This window comes from Erythrolamprus reginae, chromosome 2 (genome assembly GCF_031021105.1).
Source record: "Erythrolamprus reginae isolate rEryReg1 chromosome 2, rEryReg1.hap1, whole genome shotgun sequence".
In the NCBI taxonomy this organism is placed as follows: domain Eukaryota; kingdom Metazoa; phylum Chordata; class Lepidosauria; order Squamata; family Dipsadidae; genus Erythrolamprus; species Erythrolamprus reginae.
The window spans coordinates 89,705,835-89,722,275 of NC_091951.1; the positions used below are offsets into that span (position 1 = coordinate 89,705,835).

Genomic DNA, 16,441 nt, shown 5'->3' on the forward strand with positions numbered 1-16,441 from the left:
AAGAACCGGAGCCCAGGAAATTTGAGAGCGGCACGAAGGCCCGGCCAATTTTCTGTCATTCCCCCTTTAATCCCAGCCATCTGGGCTGCCAGAGGACCCTTTTGGTGGCGCTTAAGGAGGCTTTGGCAGTCCAGAGCAAATGAAGAATTTTCCTTTCTCTGGGTGCTTGGACAGGGAATAAACCCCTGCCAGCACCCAGAGAAAAGAAACGCTTCCTTCGCTCTGGGCAGCTGAGGTGTCACCACAGCAAAGGAAAGGTGCCGACTACAAAGCGAGAGAGCGAGAGGTGAGGAGAGCCCTTCAGCATGGGAAGGAAGAGGTAGCAGCAGCAGCCAGTGTATGTGAGGCACTGTATGGGAGGCAGCCTCGCGCCGGGTGTATGGGAATCGTGTGCTCCTCTTCGCCGCCCAGAGTCCCTCTTTCTTAAAAAACCTTAAAAGTTTTGGATTTTTTTGATTCTCCTCGCCTCATCTTCTTCCTTCAGGAGTTCTCTTCCTCTTCTTCCTCCTCCTCCTCCCACCCAAATTGCGAGTTTTTATTTCTTTCCTAATGGGTTTGCATGCATTATTTCTTTTACATTGATTCCTATGGGAAAAATTGCTTCTGCTTAAGAACGTTTCTACTTAAGCACCTGGTCATGGAATGAATTAAGTTCTTAAGTAGAGGTACCACTGTATATGCATTAACATTAGAGTTACATAAGTTTGATGAATGTAAAAAATACGATTAATATTATTATCCAACCCACCACTGCTAAAATGGGACAAAAATTATGAGGCTTTTGAGAAGAAAAGGTACAAATGAAAAAAAACCAACTGTGGTGAGGTGAGCAGATAAGTTTAATTCAACCCATTGTGGTTCTAGAACTGGGGTATTCAACCTTGGACATTTTCAAACCTGTGGACATCAACTTCCAGAATTCCCCAGCCATCAGTGAAGTCCACAAATTTTAAAATTGTCATGGCTAGACCTCATTGTCTTAGGGGAGACGGCAAGACTGAAAAACCTTGCTGTAATAAGAGATTGCTAAAAAATCTAATTTCTACTGTGTGTTTGTTTAATTTTTAAACTGGGTTTTGAAAATATTTAAGTTAAAATATAAAAAAATAAGAACAAAAGATGACAAAAGCCATATTGTGTGATTGTTCTTCTCAAGTTCTTCTCCATTGGGAAATACTGGACATGAAATGTCAAAATGCAAGTAGAAAAGAGGCGGAGCTTGTGTTGTGATGTCATGATGCTGCTCATACCAATCTTTTCTCCCTTGGTCAGTTTGAAGATGCTGCTGAAAAATATACACCAAAAAATTCATGCTTTCCTATCCTGATCTAAGGGGAAAGCATACTACCTGTTGTTTCAGGATTTTCTCGACTAGTTCAACTGTGAATATTTTGAATATTGCCCCCAAACGACTAAAAGCCAGATAGACTAATGTCCTTATGACAATACCTGTACCTTCTGTGGGTTTGTCAGCAATTGCTTCCTTTTCTTCATTGTCTTCTGGCTTTGTGACAACCATGGATGTTAATGGAGTCACAAACTTATATTTTAGAGACAACTCCAGGGCTTTAGCAGTGATATTTCCCTTTTCATCTCCGTGTACTACAGAACTAAAAGCAAGGACATTGGAGAAGCATTTAGAAACTGTTTTAATCATGATAATATTACCGTATTTTTCAGAGTATAAGACGTACCGGAGTATAAAATGCATCTTAGTTTGGGGGGAGGAAAACAAGGATTAAAGGCCTCTGCCTCCTAACAATTTGCCAAACAGCACAGATGATATACACTGCTGTGTATTTCTGTGTATGTGTTCCTGACCCATAGAAATAGCAAAGAATTGGAGAAATGTACATTATGACAGTATATTAATCCCAGAAAGTTTTCTTAAATGTAATCCATGCTAACTCCTCCCAATTATTTAAACAGATCTACTCCAAACATGACTAAGTCTTATCTTAATATTAATATTTAATACTAATACTTAATACAAAAACAGGACATTGCAGATTATACTTTTACAGATCTTTAAAATTGATGTGGCTTTCTGGAAGTATTCTCCGCTATTCAAAAGAAGATACAATAGCACTGGGCCTCGTCAGATCAAGCATTTATTTTAAAAAGCTTCTTCCATTTGTTAAATTGTCTAGAAAGATAATAAAGCAGTCTTTTAAAATAAGTCTAATAATTTGAATATTCTATAGGCATTTATAGTTATTGACTTACCTCCTTGCAGAAAAAAACAGTTTCAGCAGTTGCCTTTCTCTGCAGCATACTGATAATCAGTGACTTGTGCTAATCAGGCTCTGCTGTTGTTTGCTGCAAGGAGGTAAACTGCTACAGAGGTAAAATACTCTTTGGGGGGGGGTAAGGGGTGGCTTATACATTCAGTGTGTAAGATGCACCCAAGTTTTCACCCTCTTTTTGGGGGTAAAAAGGTGTGTCTTACAGTCCAAAAAATATGGTAATTATTCAGTATTCTTCCAGCCTGTAATGAAAAAACATATTGTAAATTGTTCTAAATAATAAAATAAAGAGTGTATGAGCCTCATTAATACTTTGGAAACAAAAGACTTGTCTCCTGAAAGAAGAAAGAAATAACTGGGACTTGAAACTAAACTTGTCAAACTCCAGTATGAAGTTAGAAGACCTGCAATAATTATCTTGCATTATCTGAAGCAATTTAACTTGGGCCAAGAGATCAAATCAACTACAGGCCAAAAATGATGAATAGCTACCAATCCACTCCAGGCATTATTGAATGAAACTAATTTTCCCTAAAATATAATCTTCTTCCAGAAAGTGATTTAAAGTGATTGATTTACTCCTCACGGACATCTCTGAAGTAATCACAAAGTTGAAAAAGTCCTACATTACCGTGCTTCTAGAAGTTGTTGAATGGTAAGATAAGCCCAAAATCTCTCAATATATTCTCCAAATATGTATTGTTGCTCTTCAAAAGCTTTGATTGTTTCCTCAACATCAGCTTGTTCAGTATAAATCACCTCATTTTGTGCCTAGACCAAAGAAAAGGACTTATATACAACTTCACAGTGCTTTTACAGTCTGCTCTAAGATTTTACAGAGTCAGCATAATATTGCCTGCAACAATTTGGGTCCTCATTTTTCCCGCCTCAGAATGATGGAAGGTTGTGTCAACCTTGAACCAGTGGGACTTGAACTTCCAAACTGCTGGCAATCAGCAGTCAGCAGAAGTAGCCTTCAGTACTGTACTCTAACCACTGCGCCATCATGGATCTTAAGTGAAATACTTAAGTGAACTATTAGCCAATAAACCATTAATCTGGGTGATTTCCTCTCTCTAAAATCAATATAAATAGAGACCATCTCCAAAATCTAAATTTTCAAGACTGGCTCTGACTTCTGGAACTATTTTTTGGTCAAGTTTTTTATTTTATTTTACATATATACATCAATGCATTAAGAGTGTGGCACCTAGGTATTATACATTTTGGTATTATATATTTTGTTGCAAATAAGAGAAATAATATTAATCACATTTGTTACATTTATCAAACTTATGTAATTCTAATATCAATGCACAAATTTATATTAGGTTATAATAATTATTTAATTATTCAATGTTAAATCTCTGATAATCATGAAGTAGATGCATATAACTCAGTAAATATCTTCACAGTCCTCCAGATGTTTATTACCGTATACAGTATATCAAAAATCGTGCCAGGCTTATAAATATATATTGTATTTCCTTTCATCAGTAGGTGGCACTCTCAGCTTAAATCAATATTATTATAAAACTAATCAGTTTCAATCCAATTTGATTTTAATTCAATTTATAAAAGCAGGGTTAACTTTTTAAGTAAATAGTTCCAGCATTTTAAAATGCCTTCCTGAAAAAATCCTTTCCCAAATTTAAAATCCAATTTATTGTATTTTTAAAGTTTTTTTTTCTTCCCTTGATCTTTTCTTTCCAATCTAGTATTTTTCTCAAAATATTCACTCGCTGCTTTAGCAAGCAGCTTTGAGCAAATAGGTCTCCTGGATTTTTTCTTTGGGGTTAAATTTTGAGTAAAAAGGAATCTTCTCACCCAGTTCCAGACACTGTTCACTAACTTTGCTCCAGCATCAATCTTTGTTGTTCCTTGGCTGTCCCACCTTCATGGAAGCCATCTTTAGGCTGCCTCTTATCCTCATCATGGTTGAGAGGGAAAAGAAAGCACCGGGCCAAGCAGGAGAGATGTGACCTCAGAGGGTGCCCCTCTTTGCTTTGCCATCCCTACAGGGTGGCTTTGGCTACTTTGGAGCCCACCAACAGAAGAACTCAGCACAGGAGCGCAGAGACCCACTCTTTGTGACCAATCTCACTGTGACCTCAGCCGGAAATTTCCCTGACTCCTGGTAGAAGCAGGTAAACTATGATTTTCCCTGGAGTATCTACTTTCTTAGCCATGTACAGAAAATTATTGTTTTGAAAGTGGAATCTTGTAACAATATCTTGAGGAATGTTGGACTTTAAAGATACTTACTCCTTGAGCTTTTACTTCTGCTGTGATGCTGTTCAGGTCATTGTCTGTAATTCGTCCAGCCACAACTATTTCAGAACCATCATAATAATGTTTAAAACTATTTTGAGTCAAATCTGAGATGGCATTTTCCTTATAGTCTAACTCCACTTCAGTAAGCAGAGGATTTGCTACTTCGTCATAAAAACCCTGGGAACAAAATAGATATTAGAGTTATTATAAACTGTAACACTAAAAGGATATTTATTCTCAAAATCAAAATATTGAAAATAAGAGGTTGCTTTTTTTTTTTTTTAGCCACAGTACATTTTTGTTATCTGAATCTAGACCACCTTGGAAAAGTACCCTGGAGTCTTAACTCTTTAAAAATCTTGTCCTTTTTTGACATCTACAATTTTGTTTAGATATGGAAAAGAGGTCTCCATGAAATTGAGGATTAACCATGTACGTTTATATGTAACAATAACATGTGCAATACATATTTGGGACTATTTTACTGTTCATGTTAATAAAACAGTTTTTAAGTCTGATGAGTTTTAATTCTTTTTAATCACAGAAAAGGGGGTAATTCTTTTCATTCATAATGTTTACTAACACAAAGTCTTTCTGTACATCTTTTCCTATTTTGCAAAGCCATCAATTGCTAGACAATCCCTTTTTTAAAAAGTAAAAAGGTCTATTTTTATTCATAATACAGTATACAGTATAGTTCCTGATGTAGGTTCTCATAAGGTAAACTTTCCTGATGCACACAGTTTTTTCAAAGAAAGAAACAGGACACTTATTTAAACAAAATACTTTTTCTAGCTTTTTTACCCAGCCTCTTACTTGTTATTAATGTTTGCCAGGAAAATATGAAGTATGATATGGAATTGCATTTAGACTGTTCACAGTGCTTTATAGCCACCTGAAAGCAGTTTAGAGAGTCAGTATATTGCCCCCAACAATCTGAGTCCTCATTTCACCGGCGTCAGAAGAATGTAAGGCTGAGTCAAACTTGAACCAATGAGAATCAAACTGTCAAACTGCTGGCTGCTGGCAGTCAGCAGAAGTAGCCTGCAGTATTGCATTCCAACCACTGCACCATCACAAGTAATAGTAGTTAATTGCCTGAGAAAGGATGAAATTTCATCCCATTGGGCTGGGCTGATTCTTTTGGGGAAATGAAGGCTAGCTAAAAACTAGAACTGGTTGGTCCCAGGGCTACTTTAGAAAACTAATTGATGGGATGATTAAACTTATTACTTACAATGGATTTCTATATTTTCTCACTCTATGTTTCATGTAATGTAAAAATGTTCTGAATTGATCACTACAATGTGGGAGGGACATATATTCTAATCTTGAAACATCCTTGTTCTGGGGATCCGCAAGAGGGGAGGCCATTGGAGAATTTGGGAATGGTTTTAACAAGGTTTGTGGTTTTATTAGTTGTGTTCTAGTTAGGTGTGTATATTGCCTATTGTCTGTCTTTGTTAGTTGTATATGGCTTGCTGTTGTGTCCTTTGTTAAAAGGGCATTATAAATAAATGAATATTATTATTATTATTATTTATTATTATTATTGTTGTTGTTGTTGTTATTATTAATTATTATTATTATTAATAATAATATTATTATCTCTTGGTTACTTTTGGATGCTATACACATCTAACTGAGGATGGAATGAGGTAAATATCAACCTTTCATATGCTTCTACCTGTAGTTGTAAGGCTGCATCTGAGTCTTGAAAGATGCGGCGAGCCACACCATTGTTTTCTGTTGCTATTCTCTCTAAAAATGTATAATCAAGATCAAAACCAAATCCAAGATTGTATACAGGATATTTTCCTTTAGTTGCATTCTTAACATTTTCTTGAATCTGTGTGTGATCTGTTACACCTGCACAGAAAGGATCACAAAACACAATTAAATTGTTTAAAGATGACACATGATCACCAGAGATTGTGGTGGAGAAGACTACATGAGAACAAGGAGACTAAATAGCAATCTTTATTCCCATGTTCATCAGTCATTCAGCTACTTACCTACATTGGCCTCCCCATCAGATAATGAGATAACTAAAGAGGCACTTCTTTCAGGTACAGATTTCAATTCATGGCCTTTATTCAGCATTTCAATTCCAGTCAGTACACCACCATGAAAATTTGTTCCTACAACGTGAAAGTGGGGTTTCAAATTTTTTAGAATATGAAAATGGAGATTCAAATATTTTCAATGTAACATTTTTTAATATAGCCATTTTATTTTAACCTTATTGTAATACAGCAATTTAATTTTAACTTTTCTTTCTTTTTCTACTTACCTCCTGCCGCACGTATTTGTTGAATAAATTCCTTTGACTGTTTCACATTCTCTGGAGTAGCTTGAATTAAGCTATCTTTCCATTTTGAAACTGAACTTTCAAACAGGATAATATTAAAATGATCTTCTTCCCTTAAGTCTTCCACTATTTTTGTCAAGGCTTCCTTTGCCTAAAATTATTTTTAAAAAAGTATTTGAGGAACCTCTCAATGCTCAACAAAGGACTTTTGCCTCATAATCCAATCAGGCTATTCCAGAGGTTATTCCACCCTTCATTTCTTTCAGATAAGTGAGCTCTCTATATGAGCACATTACATTGCTATGGTCTTTTCTTGCCAATTATAGTTTATTAACCAATTGAAAACATTTTTTTTTAACTTTCCTGGTTAGTTAGATAATGTAGTTTCCTACTGCCAATAATCAATATTTTGTTTGGTAGGAGTTAATCTCCTTAAATATGCCAAATTAAGTTGTTATATGGCAGAAGCTATCAGATCCTAAATCCAGATGTTATGCCCATGTCCTGCTTTTCCTACCCATATCATATGGTGTGACAGATCCTTTGAAATTTGTCTGCTTGAAATCTTCAATTGTTTAATACATCATTATAGACCGTAAAGCCAAATGTTTACTGGGGAAAACCTCCTATCCTTTTCTTGAAAAGTAGATTTCCATACTAAGGCAACACTCCGTTGTCTCCTAACCATGGTCAAAAGTTAGGTAATATTGTGCAGCAGTCAGGCTCCATGCTATTATTCCTGAACCATAAGTATTAAAGTTAATATGTATTTTTCATAACTAAAAATAGGCTAAATCTTTTCTGAATTATGCCTTTCTCCCATAGAATAGTAGGAAGTTTGAGATAACATAAAATCTTACTAGTGAGGTAGGTAAGATTTTTTTTAAATGATAATTTCATAACATGTTAGTCTTTTAAATATATTTCTGTTATTCAGGTTTTAATCTACGTTTAATGATTTTTTAAATTCTTGACATAATTCGTGAACAAATTGATTCATGGCTTACGTGCAAACTGATCATTTCAAAATCAAACTGCTTCCTCGAAAAAGGTCCTCCTGTATTCACTTTCACCATTTTGGGTCCTCACCCTAGTTTTAAAGCTAAATAAACCAGGTGATAATGTAATGGTCAAGCTTACGATTTAATATCCTACATTCAGTGAAGGGCTACCAAATTTTTTACTACCGCACTGTGGACATGGCCTATGCAGGGCGCCCTGCATTTTCTTTCAACAGCTTTCACTGCAAATTGGGTGCACTGGGGTGGAGCTCCATTTTTGCTACCCCACTGCGTTCCCCCCACATCCGGACAGTAGCCCACCCTTGCCTACATTTCATTCTAATGCTCAAGTGTTTTATTTCTGCAGGAGCCATCTGAGAGAATGTTCTATATGACTTTGAAGCCAAGTAAATATATGGCCAAAATCAGAGATCCCCAACCTTTCTGGCTTGGTGATTGGGCAGGGGTGGTGGGGAGACATGATGCTTCTGTTTGAGTGGCAGGTGCACACACACGAGCGTGCACAGCTCCATTTCTATGTGTGGATCTTTGTGCGTGAGCACAAGCGTCCGCCACTCACACAAGTGGAGCTTCAAGTGCGAGCCAAGCGCCTGCCACTCATGTGAATAGAGCTGCATACACATGTAAACACTCGCCCGTCACTTGTGCAGCCCAGTTCCAAACAAGGCATGGCCCAGGTTTGGGGGGGGGGAGGCGTGACCTAAATCGAAACATATGAAAGAAGGCTTAGCTGAACGTTAAGGATGAAGATGTACGTTTCAATTACATTCCTAAATATTCTCAGGATTACCATGCTACATATTTTACTACATGTGTAAATTTTGCAAGGCGAAAATAACTTGGAGCAAAAGATTGCAGGACCTGATTTTATTTGCTCTACAATTTACCATCCTTTTAACAATATTACAATAATTTGTTTTGTTTACTTACTTGCCGAATTTTCCTTCCATACATGGAACCACTGACATCAATTACAAAGGCAACATTCTTAGGTAAACGTTCAAGGTTTTTTGGTGCAAAAAAGTGTACAAAGTATCCATTTACTACCTAAAAAATATTGATAAAGATAGTATTCATTTGTGCTAAGGATTTTTGTCTGGATTTGTTTTTGTGCTGATATATTGGTCAAACATCTAGAGTTACCTGTAAATCATTAGCAGAATCTCTGTTCACATCATACTTGATGACAAAATCTCCTTGTAGCAGAGTAGTTGTACAATTGTCACAAGTTTGTTGTTGTTCAATAGTAGGACTGAATGATACATGGCCCTTAAAAAAAAGAATTCTTCATCTTAGATTTCAGCAATTATTAAATTATTAATTATTGCAAGATCCAACATTGCATGTACCAGCCTTTCTCCATCTGTAGGAACATTGAATGCAAGAAAAGCTTGCAGTGGAAAATTGCATTTTATCCCCTTTCCTTGTCTAAGAAGACTTACTCTGCATATCTTACTCTGCATTGCCTCTTACTGGCTCTGTGTCAGGCTGAAGCCATTTTACTTAGGGTCTTTGGCCTTCACACTTTATCTTATTTTAAAATGTATTCTTTGCTATGGGAATTTGGGAGGGGTCATTGCATGACGAATGTCTCCATGTAGCCATAACAAATTCCTTCTAGATTGTCAAGGTCATCTTTGTTGTTGCACTCCTGCACCTGCATGGAAGGAGATGGGGGTTGCTGCCAAGTTGGTAGGTGAAGATTGGTCAACATGATGGACTTGGGGATTAGGGGAGCAAGGGCTTGAACTTTCAACTGGATGGAGAAATCCCTGGGACTTCAGATTGGGGTTTCTCCCAGATGTGCCAACATGGCTCTGCTAATAAATTGGAACTTTGAGGAATACTTTGCTTCGGACTCTGATTTAATTTCTGATGCTATTTGGAACTTATACAGTCAGGACTCTTTCTCAGAAAAGCTTCAAGAGGAATGTTGCTCAATACCTACTGTATATGTAAAGACCACTTTCTTATAAGAAGGAAGGCAGTATATGTAAAATGATCGCAATAGTTTTAAAAATAAAGATGTTCAAGTTACAGAAGAGTGTCCATGTTTGAATGCAATGGCTTGGGATGGCGTAAAATGAAAGACTGATGTACACGTCTTTTACAGAGCAGACTTGATCCCTAACTATATACCAGATGCAAGAACAAGAAATTTAATCATTTTTAGTATTTATTGGATTATGATTGTACATTGTTTTATTATTGCTGTTAGCCGCCCCAAGTCTCCGGAGAGGGGCGGCATACAAATCCAATAAATAAATAAATAAATAAATAAATAAACAAGAAATACACATTGACTTTGTTTCTCTGCACAGACATTCTTTATATTGGACATAAGCTATCTTCCTCAAATTTAAAAAAACTGTAAAGCATTTTCTGAAAGTGGGATGACTACACATGACAAGATTTTTAATATTATTATTTGGGTTCAGCCCCACCTATGGTATGTTTTGATTCTTCACTTTTTTTCCCATTCTGATCCATTTATTTTTGTAAGTACAGTGGTACCACTACTTAAGAACGCCTCTACTTAAAAACTTTTCTAGATAAGAAACGATTGTTCAAGATTTTTTGCCTCTTCTAAAGAAAAGTTTTCTACTTAGGAACCTGAGCCTGGAAAAATTTCCCAGGAAATTTGAGAGTGACATTAAGGCCTGGTCACTTTCCTGTCATTTCTTCTTTAATCCGGGGCATCTTGGGCTTTTCTGGGCTGCCAGAGGAGCCTTTTGGTGGTGATTAAGGAGGCTTTGACATTCCAGAGTGAACAAACCATTTTCCTTTCTCTGGGCGCTTGGAGAGGGAATAAACCACTTCGCTTGGTGACTCCCTCGCGCTGCCTCCCATACACCCAGTGCGAGGTTGCCTCCCGGAGCTTTGGAGTGAAAGGCAAAAGGGGGCACTTCGCCCCGCCCAGATCAACTCAGCTTCAGCCAAATTGAGGAGTCACCATAGTGAAGGAAAGGCACCAGCTGCAAAGCGAACGAGCTAGAGAAGAGGGGAGCCCTTCAGCATTGGAAGGAAGAAGAAGCAGGTGGCAGCGGCAGCAGCAGCAGCCGCTGCCTTTCGATTAAAGGAGCGGGAGGTTCCCCCCTCACACCCACCTGGGTTTTTCGCTCTCTGGCGCAGTGTATGGGAGGCAGCCTCGCACCAGGTGTACGGAAGGCACGTGCTCCTCGACGCCTCAGAGTCCCTCTTTTTTTTTAAGCCTTAAAGTTTTGGAATTTTTTTTATTCACCTCACCTTCTTCCTTAGGCAGCGACTCTCCTTCTCCTCATCTTCCTCCTCCTCCTTCCACCCAAATTCCCAGCTTTTATTTATTTCCTAATGGGTTTGCATGCATTATTTGCTTTTACATTGATTCCTATGGGAAAAATTGCTTCTACTTACAAACTTTTCTACTTAAGAACCTGGTCACGCAACGAATTAAGTTCTTAAGCAGAGGTATCACTGTATATCTCTTTAGCCATTTTAAGAAAATATTGCCTATTCCTAATATAGGGAAATGCTTAGGAACTATTTTTACTATTTTTTAAAATTGTGATTGCCCTGTGCCACTTTTCCCTTAGAGCCCTGACTGGAACAAAATAACCTGGCAGCTGTGTTCTGTGAAGCAAATAGATTATTTTTAAGAAATATATTGAAGGGTCACTTTTTCTTTTCCTTACTTCCTTACACCAGCATTGTAATTTTCGCTTGATGCTTGTGAATCCAATTGGCCTCGTCTGCACTTATAACCAGCAGCAAAACGTGGTGTTGGCAGATAGCCATGCTTCCAACTAATTATAGTTAATTCACAATTCACAATGATAATTGGACTGGGATTCCCACTGCTACACAACATGCTTAGTAAAAATAATCCTGGCAACCCCAATTGCCATCCCACTGGTCATTAGGCAAAGTTTACCTGTGTATGAATCATCCTTCTATTACCGGCCGGGCATACCTTTTTTCCTGAAAAAGATTTTTTCACAACTGGTAGCAGTTCGTTGTCGAGGAATGTCCCTTCAACTTCAAGTTCACTAATGCCTTGAGGCTCAAAGATGTTCACTTCAATCTGTAACAATGATTTAAAATTTTGTTGACATTAGCAAGACCAAGAAAAAACAACAAATAAACAGATAGACCAGTAATGTAAACTGTAAAAACAAGCATTAAAAAGAAATAATTTCATAGTTATTTATACATTGTTTCTAAATTAATAGTTCTGAGGATAATTCACAAACTTTTTCAAAAACAACTACAATATAAAACGACAATACATTTGATCATACCTCAAATTTATTGACAAGCTGTTTTGGATTTACTTTGACAAGCACCTCGTATTTTCCAAACTTTCTCTTTAAGAGTTCTTCATAAGTCAATTGAAAAGTAACTTTGCTAGATGGTGCAATGTTGACTGAAACACTGAATTCCTCTGTTTTTCTTCCAGCAGTCCTTCACATGTTAAACATAGTAAGATTAATAAAATTCAAGCAATGATCACATTTTCTCATGCTCATGTAGCCCACCATTTAATACTTTGATTTGCACTTTGTTCTTGTATTTTGCATCTGTTTATTGAATAAATACTTAGGATAGGAAATGAAATAAGGAAACAGATTCGGTGTGGCCTCACGTACTTACTTCACAAGCCCTGCAGTCTGGCCCCTTGAAACTGCTTGTTGATACTGCTTTTGGGCTGTTTCTTTTTCCTTTATGATTCCAGGATAGGTGACACCATCAACTATCCTATTGAAAGATACGAATATGTGTGTAGACAAGTTATTGGGTTTTCCACCACCCCTTCAATTCAGGAAATATTTGAGCTATATAACAAAGAGATGTGAAACAATGCTGCCTCTATACAGGACTGAACAGTGTTCCCTCTAACATGCACAGCGCGCTATAGCACACAGGATTTTGATGCTCAGCGCGGGAATTTTAAATTCCAGCACAGAGGACCTTCCCCTCACCTCCCTACTTTGGCGTCAGTGGCCAGGACCGAGGCTGCCCCAGCTCTGATAACCACTCGTATGGTGTTGCTGGGGGCTGCCCCCTAGAGCTGGGGGCAATGGGCCCAGGCTTGGCCTACTCAGCCCTCAACTTTGCCTCCTCCCCCACCGCACTGACCAGCACCGTTCTTGTTATTGTTGTCATGGCGGCTGCCCTGCGCCAGCCAGCAAAGCTGGCCTCCCAGAAAACAACACGCTTTTCAAACGCACCACTTTCCTGCACTGCTTTCCTGGGCAGTAAGCTTTGCTGGCCACCACAGGGCAGCCGTCATGACAACTACTACAACAACGGCGCCGTGGCGCTGCTGATGCCGAGAGCAGACTTCAGGTGAGAGCAGGCTTCGGATGAGCAAAGTTGCATGGTGGCGGTGGAAGCCAGCAGGGAGGCAGACATGGCGCATCTGCCAGGAAGGGCTGTCGAAGAGGCTCTGAAGGGGGACAGGGTGGTCCCTGCTGCCTGCGGCAGCGGCGAGATGGCTGCGGCAGCCAGGGCAGCAGAAGGCTGGAGTTGCCTGGAAAGCGGCACCCACTGGTGAGGCCTGATCCAGGAGGAGCTGCTGCTGTAGCTGCACCAATAGCAGCTGTCGTGGGGGTAAAGCCAAAGGGAGGGCGCGGAGATGGCGCCCGCCAGAGAAGAGGAGAGAGAGAGAAGTGGAGAGAAAGAAAGAGAAGGGAAAGAGAGGGAAGGAAAGAAAAGTGGAGAGGAAGGAAGGAGAGAGGAGAGGGAGGGAGAGACGGAAGGAAGAGAGAGAAAAGGGGGGGAGAAAGAGAGGGAGAGAGAGAGGGAGAGAGGAAGGAAGGAGGAGAGAAATATAAAGGGAGGGAGGGAGGAAGAGAGAAAGGAAGAGAGTGAGAGGGAGGGAGTGAAAGAGGGAAGAGAGGAAGGAAGAGAGAGAGAAAGAGAAAAAAGTGGAAGGAAGAGAGAAGGAAAGGAAGGAAGGGAGAGAAAGAGAGAAAGAAAGAGAGGGAGAGAGAAATGGAGGATATTTATTTACTTACTTACTTACTTACTTACTTACTTACTTACTTACTTACTTACTTACTTACTTACTTATTTAGACTTCTATGCCGCCCAGTCCCAAAGGGACTGCTGCACAGATACTATACTTTTCTGCCCATACGGGAAAAAAATTAGAGGGAACACTGGGACTGAAAACATAATGAAGAAAGATGAGGGAAGACTTTTCTAGATATTGCAGAGCAGATTGGTAAAAAAATTCTACCCAGAAAGCAAGACTATTTTAGAGGAACTTATGCAACAGGAGGACACATTTTGTATAATCATTAAAAAGAATGAAGGTAAGAATAATGCTGTGATGGAATCAGTTATCTGGACTATTCACAACGAAGAGGTTATGAGAGATGCCTTAGTTTTAGATTTCCTATTTTGAGCACATAATTGCAGAGGTGGGTTCCTACCAGTTCTAATAGATTCTTTAGAACCGTTAGTAAACCAGTGATGATGTCATGGACCCAGTGCTGGTCTCTGGGTGCCCCCATCTTGGATTTTGCTTCTGCTCATGCGCAGAAGCTATTTTTTAATTGCTGAGGCATGCGCACACCCAGCACGACCCTGAGCAAACTGGCATCAAAAGGATCCACTCTATGATTCATGGTAGTTATTCTATTAACAATATCTGAATGGTTTAATTATTGCTAGACTGATCTCCAAAGCATACAAAAAAGGGAAATAATGTACATACAAGGTAAAGTTGGTTATAAAGGCTGTTTTCGGAAGCTCCACATGAAACTGAGCTTCCTTGGACACATTGGCACGATTCACAGCTCGACTAGTGATGACATTCCGGGAAAACCTGGAAGTAATACTGCAGTCTATTTTCACCCAGTAGATTTCTATGGCTTGGGTGTGCTAGAGAATAAAAAAAAGTCACATGGTTATACAGAAATGTGCTATTAATATATCATCTGTCAGCCATGGAAGCTATCTTTTCTTTGGAGCTTCAGGGCTGCCATATTTAGTGCCTGGGAAAACAGGAGGGGAGAATTACAAGGAGTCAGTGGAGAAATATAGCCACAACAACATTCTTTTCTCTGGGAGCCAAGGACATTCGGCCTGCACCTGGATGAGAGTGACTGAGGATTGTCTCCAGTTGAGACAATAAATTGATTGGACCATGTGATGGATTGGTGGGTGCAGGGGATAGGTCTTTGACTTTCTTTTGGGTGGGGAAAACCTGAAACTTTCAGATTCGGGTTTTCCCAGATGTGTCAATATAACATCCCTAATAAAATTTGACGGATTGAACTTTGAAGAATCGGCAACCCCAGAGTCTTCTTTTGTTGGGGGTTACTTGAAGCCCTGACAACATCTTTAAATACTTTTGTTTGAGATAGCACAAAGATCTTACACATATACTATGTTACATATGTAGCTGTTAATTATATTTGATTAATGTTTTCTTTACTTACAAGTGTTAATTAAATTGCAATTGTACTGAATCATTTTTTTGTTCCATTCCTGTTATTTTTAAAAATGAAATCTGAATGCCACATCTACAGAGTTATATGTTAGGGAAAACTGTGTGTCAAATTTTTATCTCTGATCCTCACCAAGTCTTGCATTGTGTTTTTAAGAATGGAATTGTTACAGGGGAAGAAAACAAACTTCTCTAAGATCCCAAAAATTTCCCCAAGCCACTGAGATGCCAAAGAAAGTGAGATGGGGCTTGGAAAAAATAACATCTTTTTTATTTATGACCAAAGTTAAAAGGCTGGGTGCAAAACGATATCCAAAACATACAGACAAAATGCATGCAAGGAATAGCCATACCACTGCAAGGATGGCCCTCCCAGATAACAAATGGTGACTCCCTTCTTCACCATCTCTCCAGGGTGGTTCTGACCTGGTTCTGGTCGAACCAGGTTTCCAATTAACACAGATATCCGGATTCCCCAGCAGAACATGGGGAACTCCATGTCACCACAGCGCTTGGCCCATCCCCTAACCCCAAGAGGACTGATTCCTGATGAAATAAACATAGCTTTCAAGCTGAATAAATGATTTATTTAAGCCAACAATGGAAATGTGTTTGACTAAGAGAAAATATTTAATGGCCATCATTCTAAATGAAATGTTACTTACCACATCAGTGGCATGTCTCTTCTACAAATAAAGAATGAAATAAAGATTAATTATTGCCAAACAAAAGATGTTGTATCCTACCAAATATGCTGTATAGTAGTCGTATATTATTCCACATTTCTCTTCATTTTAATTAAGAACATCACAATAAATGAGAGCTTCCATAAAATGAAATCTCAATCAACATGAATAACCTTGGCTGGATTCTTATCAAACAAACCCCCACCCACTTACTAACTTGTCTATTTTGGAAATAGATTAGACAAACATAAAATAATGAACATCTGGAAAATTTACCATAAATTATCATACTAAGACAAATACGTTTACCTAATAGAGTTTTCTTACCATTCCTCAGAGGTATATCTGTAGAGCTGCGTCAGTTCAATTTTAGGTAAGTTAGGTATAAACACAGTGAGTAACTCTCTCATGTACGTATGTGTTTACCACCATGAATCAGTTTCAAATCACACATACATAGACACAAA

At 38.5% G+C, this 16,441-nt stretch overlaps 1 protein-coding gene across 2 annotated transcripts in view; it reads right to left on the bottom strand.

Annotated features, from left to right (window-relative positions):
* Positions 1–16,441, bottom strand: part of LOC139160577 (inter-alpha-trypsin inhibitor heavy chain H3-like) — a 30,383-nt gene that overhangs the window by 13,166 nt on the left and 776 nt on the right. Inside the window, exons 2-14 of one of the 2 annotated variants that reach the window (XM_070738625.1) lie at positions 15,954–15,974; positions 14,554–14,720; positions 12,483–12,587; positions 12,131–12,293; positions 11,803–11,913; positions 8,997–9,122; positions 8,784–8,900; positions 6,814–6,982; positions 6,536–6,661; positions 6,208–6,389; positions 4,512–4,697; positions 2,878–3,017; positions 1,456–1,610 (exon numbers count right to left, since the gene is read on the bottom strand). In XM_070738625.1, the coding sequence (XP_070594726.1) occupies positions 1,456–1,610; positions 2,878–3,017; positions 4,512–4,697; positions 6,208–6,389; positions 6,536–6,661; positions 6,814–6,982; positions 8,784–8,900; positions 8,997–9,122; positions 11,803–11,913; positions 12,131–12,293; positions 12,483–12,587; positions 14,554–14,720; positions 15,954–15,974 (1,768 nt within the window). Of the gene's footprint in view, positions 1–1,449; positions 1,611–2,877; positions 3,018–4,511; positions 4,698–6,207; positions 6,390–6,535; positions 6,662–6,813; positions 6,983–8,783; positions 8,901–8,996; positions 9,123–11,802; positions 11,914–12,130; positions 12,294–12,482; positions 12,588–14,553; positions 14,721–15,953; positions 15,975–16,441 lie in introns of both variants that reach the window. The other variant, XM_070738624.1, reaches the window with a different exon arrangement.